Here is an 18,645-nt window from a genome sequence, read left to right as displayed (position 1 = left end):
CACAGAGAGTCTGGACCTCGGTTTAACGTCTCATCCGAAATACGGAATCGCCTTTTGTTCTCAGATTAACGGTTTATAATTTTACTTAGTAAAATGCCTTTAACATGATTGTAGAAGGGCTGTATGGTGGCGCAATGGATGGCACAATCGCCTTGGTTCGAGCCTTGGCTGGGTCAGTTTTTGTATGGAGTTTGCATGTTCTCCCTCTGTTCGCGTGGGTTTCCTCTGGGTGCTCCGGTTTCCCTGACAGTTTAAAGACATGCGCTGTAGGTGAATTGGGTAGGCTAAATTGTCCGTAGTGTATGGATGTTTCCTAGTGATGGGTTGCAGCTGGAAGGGCATCCGCTGTGTAAAAACATGCTGGATAGGTTGACGGTTCCAGATTAATAAAGGGACTAAGCTGAAAAGAAAATGAATGTATGACACCTTTGTCATCGTTGTATTTTATTGATTCCCACAGTGATTACTAGAAGCTATAATAATATAACCAAGAAATTAAATACATTTTCATGTTAGCATTTAAATATCTGCGTTTAATGAAGGTAATCTGTCACACTGTTCAGACAGATTCTCAGCAAGTTACATTACAGGAAAATTTAATTTCATTTGTTTTGTAAAAATATCAACAACAAAACCAGTTTGGATCGTAATATTTTTATTGATGTACAATCTCAAACCAGACCCTGAAATCTAGTATATTTGAGCAAACAGTTGAAGCGGTCTAAACACAAACTCATTTTTTTAAAGCTTGTAATATTATCAAACTTTAAAATAAAAGACATGAAAGTTTTGGATAGTGTTCTCATTTTAAGTGTTATAATAAATATATTTATTGCATTTTTAATATAATTACGTTACGATTTAAAATACTTATAATGAGACAAAATTTATATGGATTACATGATATTTATTAAAAACTGGATATGCAAGTATGTCACACACTTCTACTTTTTTCTGTGTTTTGTTAAAAATGTAGTCTACATAATAAAAATAACTCAAAAATAATCCGTTGGGCAGAATATATTAGTTTAGTAAGTTATCTAGCCAGCACTGTTTACCTGCTGACCTAGAAATGCCCCTGTTTTTTTAGGCTGAACGCAGCTCTTCTCCAGTCCATCAGGAGGCAGCAGAGAGTCTGTTTATTGTTCGGGACGGGACGGGATATATATGTGTGTGCGTGCGGACCGGGATCTGAGATTTTTTGGGTGGTGGCTGTTTGTTTAACTGGAAGCAGCGGCAGTAAATGCGCCGGAATGCAGGATTCCAGCTAACTTTTCTCCGTCGAGTTTGAGCGAAATTCCTCATTTTCTGTCGACTTCTATCGACTCCGCTCTTGTTTTGCGTGTTGAATTGTGAGGGCGGGTGTCTCTGGCACAGCAGCTTTTATTGATTCATTCACAGATACAGCTAGCGGGATAGCGTGCTAAACGAACACAGATGCAGGCCATAAAGTGTGTGGTCGTCGGGGACGGGTGAGTTTTACTCTCTTTTTTAAGTACTTTATTGGTTTTAGAATAAAGTTGTACATGTTTCGGTCGCTTCTTGAATCGCATTCAAGTGTTTGGAGATTGGATAACTTGTGGGCCTTTGATTTGGGAACTTTTGTGCGGTCTTTGTAGATGTTTAAAAGGCGTCTCTTCACACACAAACACACGTTGCTCTTTAAATTTCGGTTTTCTACGTTCAGTTTTTTTGGCTGCGTAAAGTGAATGAATTATAAAACAAACCAAGTTAATAAATACCCACATGTTTACAAACTTAAGTGTTTTAACGTTATTTGTCTTAATATTGGTAAATTAGCCATTTTCTGGTCGTTTTACCTTACCAATTGTTACAGTTGTTTGATGAATTGTTTTGAATAACTTCACCCTAAGCTTCTAAATATCCGAGTGTTTGCAGACTGACACAGAAGCGGTTTTCCAGTGTTGGTAAACTGGCTCTTCCCTGAGTTTCTCAGCCCTGACGTTACGTCACGTTACAGTGAAATTCTGCAGTGCCAGTGACTAATGCCGACATTAACCAAACCCATTATTGTGATACATATGAGAAACTGGCTCGTTATATTTAAAGGATGTCATGTTATGATAATTATTTGCACATTCTTAGTACAGAAATGCTTTGTTGGATAAGTAAATACGAGATTGCATCATCAGATGTGTCACTGAATTTATTCAATGAAGTGTTTATATATATATATATATATTTTTTTCTTCTTCCAGGGCTGTGGGAAAAACATGCCTTCTGATCAGCTACACCACCAATGCTTTTCCTGGGGAATACATTCCCACTGTGTAAGCTGACCTCTCTCTTACCCTGAGCTTCTTAAAGGAACAGTTCACACAAAATTACCTTGTTTCCTGGCCTCACATTACCACTGTGAAACACAAATGTAGATAATTAAAAAGCTTAGTATTATTATTGCCTTTTTATTTTGCGTAGTTAAAGTTTGCTAGATGGTGAAAGACACAGCGTGCTCTATATATGGAGTACAATGGAAATTTTGCAGTGACTGGAGTTTGATTTTACTGTAATGTCATGCGAACTGTCGCATATGGGGGCTGCTCTGATCCGGATACATGATAGCACAGAGCAGATCATATGTGCCAATTGGCTATTTTTTAAGAAGGGGTGTGGCTGCTTTATAGGTGTCGCCCTCTCTTCAGGTTTCAGTTGTAGTTCCTACAGCACAAAGCTACACATTCCAAGGCACTTTAGTGGAGCTTTAGTCATCAGATTCTCATCATTACATTGCTATAGATCAATTTTTGTGATGTTGTGATTAACTTTGTTTTTTCTTGGCCATAAAATTATTAAATAAAACTTGATTTATCTCTTTGGTAAAATAAAGCAAAAATACCTCAGTTTTTAAAAAAATGTTAAATGTTCTGGGTCTATTATCTGTAAATCTTGAGCCCACTCTGTTTGGTGGTGAGCTTAAACACACACACTTGAAATGCAATGTAAACATTTGTGGGGGGGATTCTTAACCCCATAATTTATTTGAGGGCATTTATAATTCCTTAACTCAAATGTTCATCTGCAGCTAGCTGTTGATTTGTGGTCTTTGCGAAAAACTATTTCTGTCTCAATTTCTTTTCTGACTGAAACAGTACAGTTTAGAAATTATTCAAAGCTAAGTGTGAGCTCTGTATACATTGTGCTTCTGCACAAAAATGGGTTAGTTTAATTGTGTACTGTTCTGATAATTACCTTTATGTGCACTGCATGCTTACTATAGTGCACAAACTACTTGGAACAAAGTTTTGGTTTGAGTGAACTTGTCAACTTTAAAGTGGAACAAGAATCTTATTCCTATTTTTCCAATTTTGGCTGTCTCATCCCCTCAAGACTAAAGCTGTGCATGAACACATGTACTTTCTGCGCTGTTGCAGAAATACTAGTGCTGCACACATACAAACTAGAGATGCACGGTTGGCGGTTATAGCCGCGGACTCCGCGGATAAACCGCGGATCGGGCGGATGACATTACGAAAAAATAATATTTTAATTAAATTCGGGCGTGTGGCGGGCGGTTGTACTGTTTTAGGCATAGCTGGCGCACCAACGAAAAAGCCTAGGACTGACTTCACAGAATGGGAGGAGGAATCGGATAAACTAATTCTGGATGAAGTACAGAAGTATTCCTCTACAAACTTCCGTATAGACGGATCAGCAGAGGAAAATCTGCTCTCATTTTGGGAGAAATAAGGCCAGGCATTCCCACGACTTTCCAAGAGAATTCTATGCATTTCAGCAACAAGTGCTGCGAGCGAGCGCTCCTTCAGTGCAGCAGGGCGCATTATAGTGGCTATGCAGGCGCTCCCGTCTGAATCCTGACACTGTAAATGCTATTTTATTCCTGCATTGTGCCAAGAAAAAATCAAACTAGACCTAAGGTCAGGCATATTAAACCAATTAGCCTATGTTATTTAGGCTACACATATGTTCAATATAAACTTTTGAGTTCGGTCAGCTGATAATTTTACGTTCATATTGGTCTATTCTATTCTAGACATGTTGGCCTCGCTTTTACGTTCCGAGGCTAATGTTATTTTGCCAGAATTTCTTTGTCGCAACTTTAATGGCGTAGTATTTCGTTATGCTTCAAGTTTGAGTGGAATGGGGATGATCCTCCATGGGTTATTGGGGCACTTGTCATACATGCACTTTAGCCTGGTCAGACTTTATGTTCGCTCAAAGAGGGATGGCATATCTATTTTTCTAATTTAATTTCTAATTGTGGGGGTGACTGAGCCTACAAGGCTTAGGCACGATATGACGTTTTTCAACTGTTTGCCAAAGCATGCGACTATAGCCTATGCCTACATTAAGATATTTATGTTAATATTTTTTACTGCCTGTTGTTTCTTTTGGCATATAAAATAGGTATTGTCTAATAGATATATCAATAAAGGTTCATCTGTGTCGCAGAACTGGTGTTGTTTCCGATTTCTACAAGCTCAATAACATCCACAGCAAAAAATAAAAAAATAAATAAATAAATAGTCGAAAAACTGTGCCCATTAATAAGATGTGCAAGGCAATCAGGTTTTGGGGTTGCTATGGACAACTACAAATGTAAATATTATTAGGCTATAATGTAAATGACTTATTATTCTATCTATTTACTAAAAAATAAAGTGAAATAGGAATTTATTAGAAGGCTAAATAGCAGCATGTTGAAATGATGTGTCAATGCGTTTTCTATTAGGCTACAATAAAAAAAGTTGTATAGTACAGTGCGTTTAATTTAGGCTATTTATTTACTTTTGTCCCTGTGCGCCGATTGGAGACGGAGTTCACTGCTGATATTCTGAGAGCTCGGGTGCTTCTCATTTCTTATTTGTGCATCCTCGTTTCCTTTCCTTGCTTTCTTTCCCGTGTTTCCACCCCACCGGGATAACGTTACGAGGGAAGGACGCAAGGAAAAGACTCCGAGGAATCGAATCAAGTGAAAAGACACGTCCTCTTATCTTTAGCGTCACTTCAAAGCGTCGTCAATTAATGACTTGCACGTTTGGATTAACTGCATGTCTACATTAAAGTCATTCTCTATTCTATAATAATCAATAAAGAAACATTCATTTAATAATAAAAAGGAATACGCCATTCAAATAAAGAGCCCAATCAGCAGATGGCGGGCGGGTGCGGTTTTAAAAATTGGTCAAAAATGTTACTGCGGATGGATGGCGGACGGATGATGAATTTTGTCATGCGGTTGCGGATGAAATAATAGCCCATCCGCGCATCTCTAATACAAACCATAATAAAGCAGTGATTGCATACCATTTTTACAGTACTTCACTCACCACGGAAGGATTCTGTCATGCAAATATACAGTTGAAGTCAGAATTATTAGCCCCCTTTGAATATTTTTCTCTCTTTTTTTTAAATATTTCCCAAATTATGTTTAACAGAGCAAGAAAATTTTCACAGCATGTATGATAATATTTATTCTTTTGGAGAAAGTCTAATTTGTTTAATTTAAACTAGAATAAAAGCAGTTTTACATTTAAAGACCATTTTAAGGAAAAATTATTAGCCACTTCAGGCTAATGTTTTTCTCGAATGCCTACAGAACAAACCATCGTTATACAATAACTTGCCTAAAAACCCTAACCTGCCTAGTTAACCTAGTTAAGCCTTTAAATGGCACTTTAAGCTTTATAGAAGTGTCTTGAAAAATATGTAGTCAAATATTATTTATTGTCATCATGGCAAAGATAAAATAAATCAGTTATTAGAAATTAGTTAATAAAACTATTGTGTTTAAACCGAAAACAGAGGGGAAAAATAATTCAGGGGGACTAATAATTCTGACTTAAACTGTATCTGATTATTCATATTATCTGCAAATGTTAAAGAAATGAAACCTGACTGCTTCATTGTTCCCTTTTGACCTGCGTTTGTTGCATCATGATTGTAGCTGAACAACCAGAGCACCCATTCATTAACCTCATTTATTATTGTGGTGATTGGATTGAACCAGCTCTTTCTCATTAATAAACGCTCACTTTGTAAAGGCAGCCAACCAACACTGAATTTACACGTTGGCTTCATGTCTCAGGAGGTTGCTTCAATTTTGCTTTTCAAAATATAAGAATGAAATTGGTTAAATGCCAAAATAACCAATTTCCTCAACAAATGTATGAATCATATTACTGTTTTCATTGTTTACTTCATAGGGAGAGAGAAATGTGATTTATGACTCTTTAGTTTAAACTTTTCATCCCCTCTCGCCCTTTGTTTGATTTTATGGCTAGTGGCAATTTCTCAAAACCAATCCCTCTGCTAAACCGGTTTCACTCATGGATATCGGCAAGCTGCATTTTGTGCTGATTTAATTTATTAACTATTAATTTTCTTTTAGGTTTGATAATTATTCTGCAAATGTGATGGTCGATGGGAAACCAGTAAACCTGGGATTGTGGGATACAGCAGGACAAGAGGATTATGACAGGCTTCGACCGCTTTCCTACCCTCAGACGGTAACAAGCTAATACAGATGTTACTTTTAATATATGATATAAATTAACATTTTGTTTAAAAATTAAGTTCAGTTATTATTGGTGTTTTAATTGTTTTCCATTTCTTTTTGAATTATTTAACTTTCACAAGCATACATTTAAAATCTAAATGATGACAAATGTAATTGGGGAAAAAAATGAAAAATTGTGATTGAAAGTCATTAAATCTGCATGCTCTCCCAAAAGCATAAACAGTCAAATTCTTTGTTGCTTAAATAATTCTACATCGTGTACATTCTTTTTTTAGAACTAATACAAAGTCACAGCAATTATTCAGCAACTTTTAATATCAGTCAAAATCATGTTCTGATATATTATTGTTGAATTATTTATATCAATCCTAAATGTGTATCACAACATTTAAGCCAATGATGTTTAATAAATAAGATTTTTATTGGAGGTTTCATCAGAGCTACCTTACTTAGGATTTTTTTAAAGGTAGTAATTAACTGACTGTGAGTCATTGTGAGCAGAGGTTATCATAACTGGTTTGGTGACATACTGTTTTTGGAAACGCAATAAACGGTCATGTTCATGGCTGAATTGCTGGTAAGTTGCAGTGATTTCTTAAATGAGCATTAATGGCAGCTCTGTTGTCTAAGGCTGCGGGTGTGAATGACTCAATTGTTTGTCATTGTCATTCAGGCACAAACCTCTCTGTGTTTCTGTGGCTCTGTTTCACTCAGGGAAACAAGTGGAGTCAATTTACAGTTCATTAATGCAGCAGGCTAGCCAGTGCTGTGCTTTTACTGAATAGTTTAATAATTCTTAAGAAAAGCTGAACAGAAGGAGAGATTTGTCTGATTGTGTTTTTCATTTGTGTAGGATGTGTTCCTGATCTGCTTCTCTCTTGTGAGTCCGGCCTCATTTGAAAACGTCCGTGCAAAGGTAAGCAAAATGCTGAATATTTTAAGCTTTTAATCAAAGTAGGCGACTTTCGAAATGAATACACTTACAGGGTCCCCGCGGGGGTCTTAAAGTATTAAAGTCCTAAATTTAAAAAATCGAAATTTATGGCTTTAAAAAGTCTTAAATTTGCTTTTCTATGTCTTAAATATTTTTGCACAGGTCTTATTTTTGCGATGTCCATTTAACGCTACATCTAATGCTTATTTAAATTCTTGTAGTTGCTGTTGCTAGGTTTTTGGGGTGTTGTAGTTCTTTATTTCATTAGTCCAATTGTAATTTGTGTTATTACAACTACAAAAAAGTCAACTTGCAATAGCCAATCCGCTTTCTGATATTAAACTCAGTGTGTGTGGCGCATAGATATATATACCTATATACTTGGATATATGTGTGTATATATCTATGCGCGCTGCGAATGTGACATCATCGCTGTGTTTGCGGAAGTTCGCTTTGAGTGTGCGCGCGACAAGATTTCGGCTGGCAGAGTATGCCGTTATTTCACTGACAAATGTTGCAAGTTTTATAAGTTGGGAGCGCTGTAATACGAGAGAGCGAATCTCTGCTCACGCGCCAGTTTACTTTGTTCATGGACAAAACTACTTGTGAGCTCTTAAAACACTGGCTGCTCATGTGCGAATGATCTGCTCTCACTCTGTCTGACTCCTTTTGTGCTTTTCCAGAGATGCTTCAGCATACTGTAGTATTAAGAATAGTGAACTGATAAAATGTAATGCAGTGTAGTTTTACTACAGTAAAGTGTTGAATTGTAGAAAAATATATCCTATATTGTAAAAAATAAAAATAAAGCACCGGGTAGTTTGTTTTTAATACACTTGTTGTGTTACCATAGCAACTATAGTATTACCACAACAGAGTAATTGAAGTACTTTACTGTACTTTACAAAACACTGTACAGCAGACACTGGTTCACTTTATATTAGTGATAAAATGGGATTGATTGTTGGATTTATTTGAAGAGTGAATAGTACAGTAAGCTATAATGCCTAATCAAGTTATACCTATTTTCTATTACAGTTACATTTCTGCTTGGCAGAATGACCAATAATTATTGGCTAGAAATTGCAACAGCCATGGGAAAGAACGACAGTTTTTGTAAAACTTTGGAAAAACTCTGAGGGATAAGTTTGTTAAAACTAAAAAGAGGCCCCCAAAAACATCTTCAATGATAATGATTATCTTTTTATTCGTCTGATTTTACTTTCTGTTTTTTTGGACCGCCCCCTGTCATTTAAAAAAAAAATATCTCAATGGTGAACGTGTCAAGTATAAAAGCCTTAATCCGTTTCGGGAGTTGTGCAATGCGGTGCCAGGTGAAAGTATAAATCTGCATTAAGATGAATGGTGCATTTAACCTGACTTTACTACTGTTCAATTTAAATAACTTTATTTTACCCCTAATTTTGTGCTTTTACATTTTCTCTCGCGTGTTTTTGATATTTAATACTTAATAGTCTTAAAAGGTCTTAAATTTGACATTATGATATCTGCAGAGACCCTGACTTAATGGAAAAGAGGAACAGGCTGTAAAAATAGTCTGTCTGGCGGGAGCTATTGTGCAAATGTTGATCTAAAGACTCAAAATAGGGTGTTGATGCTGCAGTTAAGGAGATGAGAGCTCTTTTTAATCTTCTGCATCTGCAAAATGTCTAGCAAGGTCTGTTTCAAAGGGTGAAATGATAATTGCTGTTAGTCACTGCTTGCACTAGTGGGTAGGTTGTGCTGTTTATCTACAGGTAAAACATGGGTTTGGTTTGAAAATGTGTAGTGTGCATTTTATTTTTTGTTTGCATAGATTGGCTTTGCATTAAGCAAAACTCACGTTTTGTCTTCTCCAACAGTGGTATCCGGAGGTCAGACATCATTGCCCTAACACTCCAATAATTCTTGTTGGGACTAAGCTTGATTTGCGAGATGACAAGGACACCATCGAAAAGTTAAAGGAGAAGAAACTCACTCCCATCACCTACCCTCAAGGCCTTGCTATGGCCAAAGAAATAGGTCAGCACTTTCATTTAAATGCACCGCTTTTAAAAGTTGTGTTATTGCTTTAATACATCTGATTTTAATTTACCTGTCTTTTAGTGTATACTGTTTTCAGAGAACTTGACCAATAAATTTGCTCTTCAGTGTTTGGATTTTCAGCAGTGAAATTTAAACCACACTGAACTGAACTAACTAGTTTCAATTTACTTGAACTTCTATGTTTAGCTGCTTCGACACAATATACATTGTAAAAGCGCTAAAGATATAAATATTAATTGAATTGAATAAACAACCAAAAACGCCTGCATAAATACAGCAGTTAAAAAGAGTATTGAACATGTCATGATCTACCTAATTTTTTTCTTAAGGAGCTGATAACAAATAAACTAAAGTTCAGAAAAACATTGTTGTAATAACCGTGAAATGACACAAGGAGAAGGTTATAATGAAGTCTCAATGGTTCTGTTGGTCTCTTATGAAATCTGATCTTTAGTTCTTATCAATTGGCTTAACATTCTAGCAGCTTTATTTTCTTTTCCGGAAGACGACAAAGAGGTCCTTGGCTGTGCCATTTACACTGACAAGGAGCAAAGTTATTTTCTAGCTACTGAGAGATTTCAGCTACTGTCTGGGCTTTCCATTTCTTTTTGCACCACCCTCATTAGTTCAGTAATTGAAATCATTCAGCATCTGCTATGTTACAAAACCTGAAGTAAACTTTGTGAATTCTGTTATTGTGTCTTAAATACAATCAATTAAGCTGTGTGACTAAAGTTGTATTTTAGGGGCATTTATATACACTTGTACACAATGGTGTTTTTGGGACTGTGAAATGCATACATTTGGAGATGCATTTAAAAAGCAGCCAAGAACAATTTAATATTTCACCGAAAGATATGTATAGGTTATTCCAAATAAGACATCACATTACAAACCATAAAGTAAAAGCTCTAGTCATGCAAGAACCAAATAAAATGGAAGAATACTTTATAAATATTGCAGGAAAAAAACATTCCAGCTAAAAACACATCTCATTCATACAAAAGATTAGTAACTAATACTGTACAAAATACAGATCATGTTTAAGGAAAATAGGAACTAGAACTAAATGCCATAATTAAGGATGAGGTCTGGATTGAGTTGTGTGAGGGATGTCATAAAGGAATTAATATTCAATTATGGAAAGAATTTGATTGGAAGGTACAAATTAGGTACTTTTAATACTCCTTTTGTAATGTAATCCAAATGTAAAAAGAACCATCTGTTGCTTTATGTTGGAAGGAATGTGGTAAAATTGGAGATCATACCCATGTTTGTTTGGACTGTCCTAAATGTGAAAAATGTTAAAAGAAATGGGTAAGATATTAGATATGGAAATACCCCTCGATGCAGTTGTGCTTTCTGGAAGCACTGTACAAAGAAATGTTTAATAAAGAAACCGGATTTATCCTAAGGCCATCATTAATTGTTGCAAAAAAAAAAAGATTTTTATGCAAAAATAATGGCAGTATTTTGGATGTAAGAAGGTTCTCCAAAGGTGGCTCAGTGTATTCAGAGACTTAAACAGGTCTATATAATGGAAAAAAAGGACAGCATGTCTACAAATAAAAACTGAGATTTTTTTTTTTTCTTTTTGAAGAGGTTGAAAAGTATTACGACATATTTAGATATGAATATTTAGAGGATACTTAACCCATCATCGCTGTAATTGGAGGTGACCTAACTTCATTTAGAAATGTATCCCCTGAAAAGTAATTGATGGCAATACCTTTTTAATTATTTTACTTATTTTCTTTTAATTATTATTATTTATTTATTTTTATATAAAGTCATTATCATAATTTCAGCTTTTTTACATACTCTTCCATCTGTAAGGGGTTATATTTTTGGGGAAGGGGTTGTTCTGCAAAAATTTATATATATATATTTTTTTTAATATTATTATTATTATTTTTTTTACAAAATCTTATGTAAAAAGTAAAAAAAAAAATATATTTTTTTTTGGCCCCAGGAGCTGTGAAGTACCTGGAGTGCTCTGCCTTAACCCAACGCGGCCTTAAAACTGTGTTCGATGAAGCCATCCGTGCAGTGCTGTGTCCACCTCCGGTGAAGAGGAGGAGGAGAAGATGTCTCCTTCTGTGAACTGACTGCGCCCACAGCACCAACTGCAATCTGAGCTCACCTGAGAGAAGAACAATGGAAGCGAGGATGACGGGAATTGAAATGGTGTATGCATACAGATATTTCTCTTTCTCTCTCTCTCTCTTGAATTGTAATTATAATTACGCCACTAACTAGCTGTTAAGATGCCAGAGTATTTACTTTGAGAGATGAAGAGCGGCATCCATAGTCATTTCCCAATGTACACTAAGAAATTCCTGCTGCCTTCTAATGACCTTCTTTCTTTTCCCTTCATTTTGATGTTAGGAAACTACATACTCCTTTTCTCTTTCTCCTTCTTTGTGAGCCCACGTGTTTTGTTTACAATCTGCGTTTTTGTAGAGAATGAAAAATTGCCAAAAGTTAAACCTGCATCTCAGTTTGCTCACACTAACGCTCTCGTTTTCCTTGAGCACTTGGGAAGGGGGGCAGTTGTCGAGACAGATTGCAGTAATACTGAAGGAACTATTTTACAAGAGGAAAGTTGAAGAAACACTTTTTTTTTTTCCCCCATGCTAGAGACTTTATTTTTCTTTAAGTGTATAAGAAACAAACCTAGTTAAATACATATAACAGCTTTGTTTTGTCAAGCGTATAGCATATTTTCACTACTGTATCTGAATTTAAGAAGACATGTCATGTGTAAACTCTCTCTGTATTTTAGTCTGTCTATTGGAGGAGTCTGGCAGTGTTTTATCCACTTTTACAGTCCCAGTGTTGTATTTAGACTACAGAAACATCTCTACTGTATACTTGATAACAGTAATTGTTAGGGTCATCAAGTATTAAATCTCTAATTGATCTTCACACATGATCCGGTGGTTGTGATTAGCCACATGGAGTGTTCAATTTTGACAGTGCAGTAATGACGATTGAAATGCTTCATTTATTCATGCTTTTACTGTCTCCACTAAATCTACAGTGTATTAACCTTTGTGTCTAAAATACAAAAATGTAAAAACACGGCTTTTGTCTTTTCGTTTTCTATGAATGGCCTAATCATGAGCTTATCCACAACATGAGCTGTGTCTGAAATCACTATCTCCTGGGCCTGCTTTTTTAAATGGTTTAATCCGGATAAAATTGATCCAGATTTAGTCATAATTTTTTTAAGCCAGTTTTTCAAGGCAACATCGCATTGGATCAATCTGATCTGGATGGGAACTTTTCAGGATCACTAAATCTGGATAACCAGCGCTCAAACAGGATAGGAAATCACAATGTAGAACTATGGATATGTTTCAAGAGTTCACACTTAGATAATGCTCAACTATGATTGCAGGTTTGGCATGCCGTCCCGGGAGGGAACCCTGAGCTCGGAGATAGATGAGCCCAAGGTTCCCACCTGCTCAATGAGCATTAGGAGGGACACGAGATCAGGTGTTTCTCGAGTGCCCCCTTTTGCTATGTATGCGTTAAAGTGCTAGTGACTATTACGATTAAGTTATGTACATGTTTTTAGACTGTGGGAGGAAACCGGAGATAACCCATGCAAACTCCACGCAGCGAGTGTCGACTGGCTCAATTAGAACTTGAACCTGTGGCACTCCTGCTGTGAGACAGCAGTGCTAACCACTGAGCCACTGTGTTGCCTGATCATGAAAGAGGAGGAGGGAGAAGGGTTCCAAAAACAAAGATAAGGAATGAAGTTTAGGCAGGATATTTATTGTAGTTTTAGAATGAGCTGATAGCATTAGGTTTCCCAGTGTTGGATTGCGGCTGGAAGGGAATCCGCTGTGTAAAAACTTGCTGGATAAGTTGGCGAATCATTCCGCTGTGGCAACCCCGGATTAATAAAGGGACTAAGCCGACAAGAAAATGAATGAATGAATGATAGCATTAGGCTAGCTTATTATTAGAGATAAGGTTCAGCTGTAGTCGATTATATCACATGCTCCTCTCGAAATTAGTTTGTGAAACTTTACAAAGGGCAACAAGTAGAATAGCCAGTGTGGGGTGAATATAACGTAATATTTATTTGAAATGAAAACACATTTAAATAAACTAAAAACAAAGAAAAACTCCATCCTCCATCAGTCCGCTCATCTGAGACCTACAACACAAACTTTACATTAGGGATATATATAACAAGTTCCAAATATAGATGTGTTGAATTAAAAAAAAAAAAAAAAGACAATGTTGAGAACTCCACAATAATTTCAGACTTCCCCATCTGATGTGGAGAGACCAGCTTGTCTAAGCATAGTCTTTAGGAAGTGGATCTCAAGTCAGGCCTTGGTTTGCTGCAGTTCGATCAGAGTCAGTTGTTCCTCTGCAAAGTTGTACTTCTGCCCTCTCAGTCTCTTATATATATATATATATATATATATATATATATATATATATATATATATATACACACACACATCTATATCAATTAGTGACCGAATAAAATTTATTGTTTTTGTTCAATTTAACAGCTATTTGGGGGATTATTTTATGATGCCAAACTCCGTTTTTCTACTTTGCTGTACGTTAAAGCCTACCTAATCACTATAGCCTGACGGATGAACAAATACAAATAAAACCTTATCAATAAATAGGATATGGTGTAAGATACCACATGATCCAAATGTAGTAGTGTTTGATAAATTTAAGTTTTCATTACATTTTGGGCATTGGGAAACCACGCTTCAGATGGGATCAGTTTAATCCAGATTATTTGGATCAAAATGATCCAAATCCTACAAAAAAGGTCAGAAAAACCCAAACTAAGGGTTTAATCCAAAATCCTAGTGGATTACTTTTGAAAAACCGGCCCCTGAGTAGGTAAATGGTGTCCGCAAGGTCTTAAAGTATTAAAAATTGATTAATCAATTTAGAGAAATTTAAAGCCCTTAAATGCAAAAAACAAATCCTAAAATAAGTCTTAAATGCTATTTTACAAGCTTTAAAATTCAGTAGCAGTATGCTGAAGTATATCTGAATTGAATCTTTGAATATCAGGATGCTGTGTAGTTTGAAATAAAAAAAAAAATCCTGCTAGATTTGACATCACGCTGCTTCATTTACTGCAGTAACCAGGGAAACGCTGTTATTCCTGCTGCTGTAAAGGCGCCACCCGCTGGATTAACATTGTTATTCAGTTTTCAAATAGTTTTAGTTTAGGATTCCCTTCTTGCAATCAGGATTTAGTAAATATACTGCAGGTTAAATTGTCAGCAATGTTACTGGTTGAAACCTGAAGTGGTGATGAGGTCTTGATGTATGCAGCCTTAAAAGGTAACGTTACTGAATTTCTTTCTGTAACTCCTGTATATACTCTATACATCGTTTGAATTAGTAATCTTTTGTCTTATGCTGTGTGGAGTACACAGTAGTAGGGAAGTATTTTTGGATGCAGCACATGTCCTTCTCTAGATGACAACCCAATATGTATTTTCATGTGCTTTTAGATTAAGAAAATAAGTCCAGTAATCAACACAATTTCAGTTCTGGGTTTATTTAAAGTTAATCCCAGGCTATACTTGAATCATTAACACAGATGTTTTTTTTTTTAATTCATGTCTTTAAAAATAAAGTCACAAAGTTTGACTTGGAGTAGTTTGCAAGAGTAATAAACAAAGCTGTCTACTGGCCCGCTTTCTCAGCTCAGTTAGATGCTCTTACCTTCAGAGACCAAGGCTAGTCCCAGACTAATCACATCTTAGTGCTAAACTCTGTGTTTTTAGCACTTACACTGTCCTGAGGTCAGGTTAAATGACTGGAATAAACTAACTTTTTTTATTCTCAGACTAAAACTCGATTACACAATCTCTTTATAGAGTATAACAGTAAGTGCAGTTTATGCTCTTGTAATCATTGAATCCACAGCGGAAAGTTGTACGATCAGAGGAAGTTGTGCCTTCGGTTCTTCAGTGTTCGCTCTTCAACTTCTCCAACACAAGTTTGGCTGAGACAGCGTCTTGGATCCCCATTCCTGCAGTTAAAAATACAAAATGTCCAGCTAATCAAAACAAAGAGCTCGATTTCCTCTGACATAGGACAGATTTATAAAAAGCATTCACTAAATGTGACAATGATCATTTGTTCACTGTCCCTGCAAACAATTTACAAAATGTCCATGCATACATGAACCACACGATATTACTTTGTTCATCCACTAACAAGCATTGTGCAGTACTGATGCCGCCTATTCAAACCTGCTCTCACAATGTGCAATATCAACCTGACTCTAGACCAGGGCTGCCAAAACTTTTTCATATGAAGAGCCAAAAACTAAATATCATAATAAGCTATGGGCGAAGGTAAATATACCAAACTATATTGCATTAAAGTTGTCATGGGTAATTTCCTAATATTTCAAAACAAATAGAAAACATAACTTTAAATCGTTTTAGCTAACGCACTATAACTTTTTACATTATAAATTATTACAAAAATAAATAAATAATCATGTTTATACCCCAGCAGAGTTAACTGCTGAATACTGTAGTCAAGCAGAATCTGCCTTGGACTTGATTTGCTCATCTAAGTCTATGCATTGTTGAGTAACAGTATCTACATTTCAAGATTTCACACTTAGCTGATGATTAATTATAAAAGCTTGTTTGGCATGCTGTCCCGGGAGAGAGCTCTGAGCTCATGAGATCCTCGAGCCCAGGGCTTCCTCCCGTTGCAAGGCGGGAGGGGAGTTTGAGCTCAGGTAGATCTCAAGAACTCCCCTGCTGTAGCAAGTGAATGCTCTTGAAATTAATTACTAACTAGAAGCGTGTCTATGTTGACAATTTGGATTGTTCAATTGACTTAATTGCATGTTTTTAGGCGGTGGGAGGAACCCGGGGGAAACCCACGTGAGCACGGGGAGAAGTGCAAACTCCACACAGAAATGTCTGCTAGTTTTGGTAAAGCCAGGAACCAGAGACATTCTTGCTGTGAGGCGACAGTGCTACACACTGGGCCACCGTGTCACCCGTCTAAGAAGGAGGAGTAGGGGAGGAAGGGGGGACTCTTCAAAACGAAGATAGCAATGGAATAAACCCCAGGGTATTTATAGTAGTTTAGGAGTCATCTGATTGGATCGTAGTGAATTAGATAATGCGGGTCAGCTGCTAGCAATCATAAGCACGTGATCCTCTCGAAATTTGTTTATACATAAACTTCACTTAAACAAAATGAATTTACCCCCTTTAACTGAAACATTTCAGTTAGCTTTTAACAATAAAACAAACAAACGTTACATTCAATTTGATATGACAATCTTGAAACCATCCACATCAGTCTTCCTCTCTTCTCTGAGGAATGGTGGGCCAAATCAAAGGTTACCATGAGCCAACCGCTCTAGACCAAACAGTTCAGCCAGCTCCCCTCCTAAACTCACTCGGACCAAAACAACATTCATAAACGGCTCAAAATCAGCTTGTTTCAATAAACCTCTGACAACAATTGTAATTCAGAAAACATATTGCATTCATAATCCACTGACCTAAAAACCTAAAAACAGATTATTATAGAAATGAGCACCTTCTGAATTCATTTTCATCAGTATGACATCAATGACTACATCAGTGTGTGATTTTACAATGACCATTTCACTGTCTTGAATACGCTAAATAATGTGTGATAAGAAACTAAAATGTAGTAGGCCTATTTTACTGTACAAAAACAGTACTGTTTCATTTTTAAGATTAGAGAGGCAAAATTTGGATTGCACAAAAATGCATTTCATCATAAAAAAAGAACTGTGACAGCGCCAAAGCAGGAATCCTAGGCTTTCAGCTGAAATTGCAAGCAGCTTGGAAAGATTTTCATTTTCTAGTAAGATTTTCGGTAACCCTTTATAATAACTACACACTATAAATCATTTATTAAGCATTAGCATATAGTGAATTCATTATCTGTTAAGCATCAACTCTACTTTAATAAACGTTAGTAAGCAGTTTATAACGGCAGCTACAAATGCTCTATTTGCTTAATAATTGTATTTTCATACTTTGTTAATGATTTATTTTTCATCACTAAATTAAATATCACATTATTTACAAAGTAGTTGTTCAAGGGAGAATTTCGGCAAAAACAGGAGGGTTTACGTGAGTGAAGTGAATATATATATTTTCCTCCCGCCCATTTTTTTTTTTTTTTTCATTCAGCCAATTTTTTTTCCTCCACTACGTCGTTTCCGGGGTCCCGTGAAAATGAATGAATCAGTTCTATTCTAAACAGGAAAAGTGACACAACTTATTCATACCAATTCGTTTAAAGATACACAAATGAAACTGTACTTCAAATAAAAAATAAATCTTTGCAACCTTACCTAAAATAAAATGACTATACAGGTTAAACGTCGCATATTATTGTATTGTTAAGTTATTATATTGATGTTGTTTTGTCCAGTTTTATGTTGTATTTTGACACTCGTGTTGTTGGGCGATGTTTAAAGTTTACAGTCATTTTCTTTTTCCGATAAGATTGCAAACGTTTATTGTTCATTTGATATTGAGCCTTTAATAGTCATTTATAAGGAATTTATAAAGCATGAATAGTCTTCACTTTAATTCACAAAACTTCATGAAGTTGACTTAATAATGAAGCATTTACTAACATACATAGCAACCATTACTATATCCCTGAATAATAAAATATATAAATGTTCATTTAAATAGTTTATTAATCATTTACTAACTCATTCTGAATGATCTTAAAAACCTTTAAATACAAATGGTTTGTAAACAATGCAATACTTAATTTAGTCATGAAAAATAAATCATTAGTTAAGTATGAAAATTCAATTATTAAGCACATTATAAGTGTGCTTAAGTCAAGAATAGAGCATTTGTAGCTGCAGTTATAAACTGCTTACTATAACGTTTATTAATGTAGAATTAACGCTTAACAAATAATGAATTCACAAGATGCTAATGCTTAATAAATGATTCATAGTGTGTAGTTATTATAAAGTGTTACCAGATTGTCTCTATTTTAAAATAAATATGGTAATTTACAGTCTGTTTTGAAACTGTTAACAGTTTTTAAATTAGTTTTTAGCATACAAAAAAAAAATGCTGAAAATATCTATTTTTTTTACCACTTGGGGAGTATGAATGAA

At 35.7% G+C, this 18,645-nt stretch overlaps 2 protein-coding genes and 1 long non-coding RNA gene across 4 annotated transcripts in view; 1 reads left to right on the top strand and 2 right to left on the bottom strand.

The window, feature by feature from the left end:
• Positions 1-1,193: 1,193 nt before the first annotated feature.
• On the top strand, positions 1,194-12,563 carry rac1a (Rac family small GTPase 1a). Of its 2 annotated transcripts, none has more exons than XM_087274685.1 (6): positions 1,194-1,472; positions 2,220-3,216; positions 5,318-6,488; positions 7,353-7,415; positions 9,296-9,455; positions 11,452-12,563. In XM_087274685.1, the coding sequence occupies exons 3-6, from the start codon at positions 6,396-6,398 to the stop codon at positions 11,580-11,582; spliced, it is 447 nt and encodes a 148-aa protein (XP_087130811.1). In that variant the 5' UTR covers positions 1,194-1,472; positions 2,220-3,216; positions 5,318-6,395; the 3' UTR covers positions 11,583-12,563.
• On the bottom strand, positions 12,097-13,716 carry LOC147841290 (uncharacterized). Its single transcript, XR_015503915.1, has 2 exons — positions 13,233-13,716; positions 12,097-13,096 (listed from the first exon to the last, which is right to left on the bottom strand). It is a non-coding gene; the product is annotated as an uncharacterized LOC147841290 (long non-coding RNA).
• A 1,310-nt stretch (positions 13,717-15,026) lies between these two features.
• The window catches only part of crym (crystallin, mu), a 20,947-nt gene continuing 17,328 nt past the window's right edge, over positions 15,027-18,645 (bottom strand). The window contains 1 exon segment of the mRNA NM_001080687.3: positions 15,027-15,519. Within this exon segment, the coding sequence (NP_001074156.2) occupies positions 15,455-15,519 (65 nt within the window). The 3' untranslated portion in view covers positions 15,027-15,454.

This window comes from Danio rerio, chromosome 12 (genome assembly GCF_052040795.2).
Source record: "Danio rerio strain M-AB ecotype USA chromosome 12, GRCz13ab, whole genome shotgun sequence".
NCBI classification, from domain to species: domain Eukaryota; kingdom Metazoa; phylum Chordata; class Actinopteri; order Cypriniformes; family Danionidae; genus Danio; species Danio rerio.
Note: the sequence above shows the minus strand (reverse complement) of the source record. Positions and strands in the feature narration are given on the sequence as shown.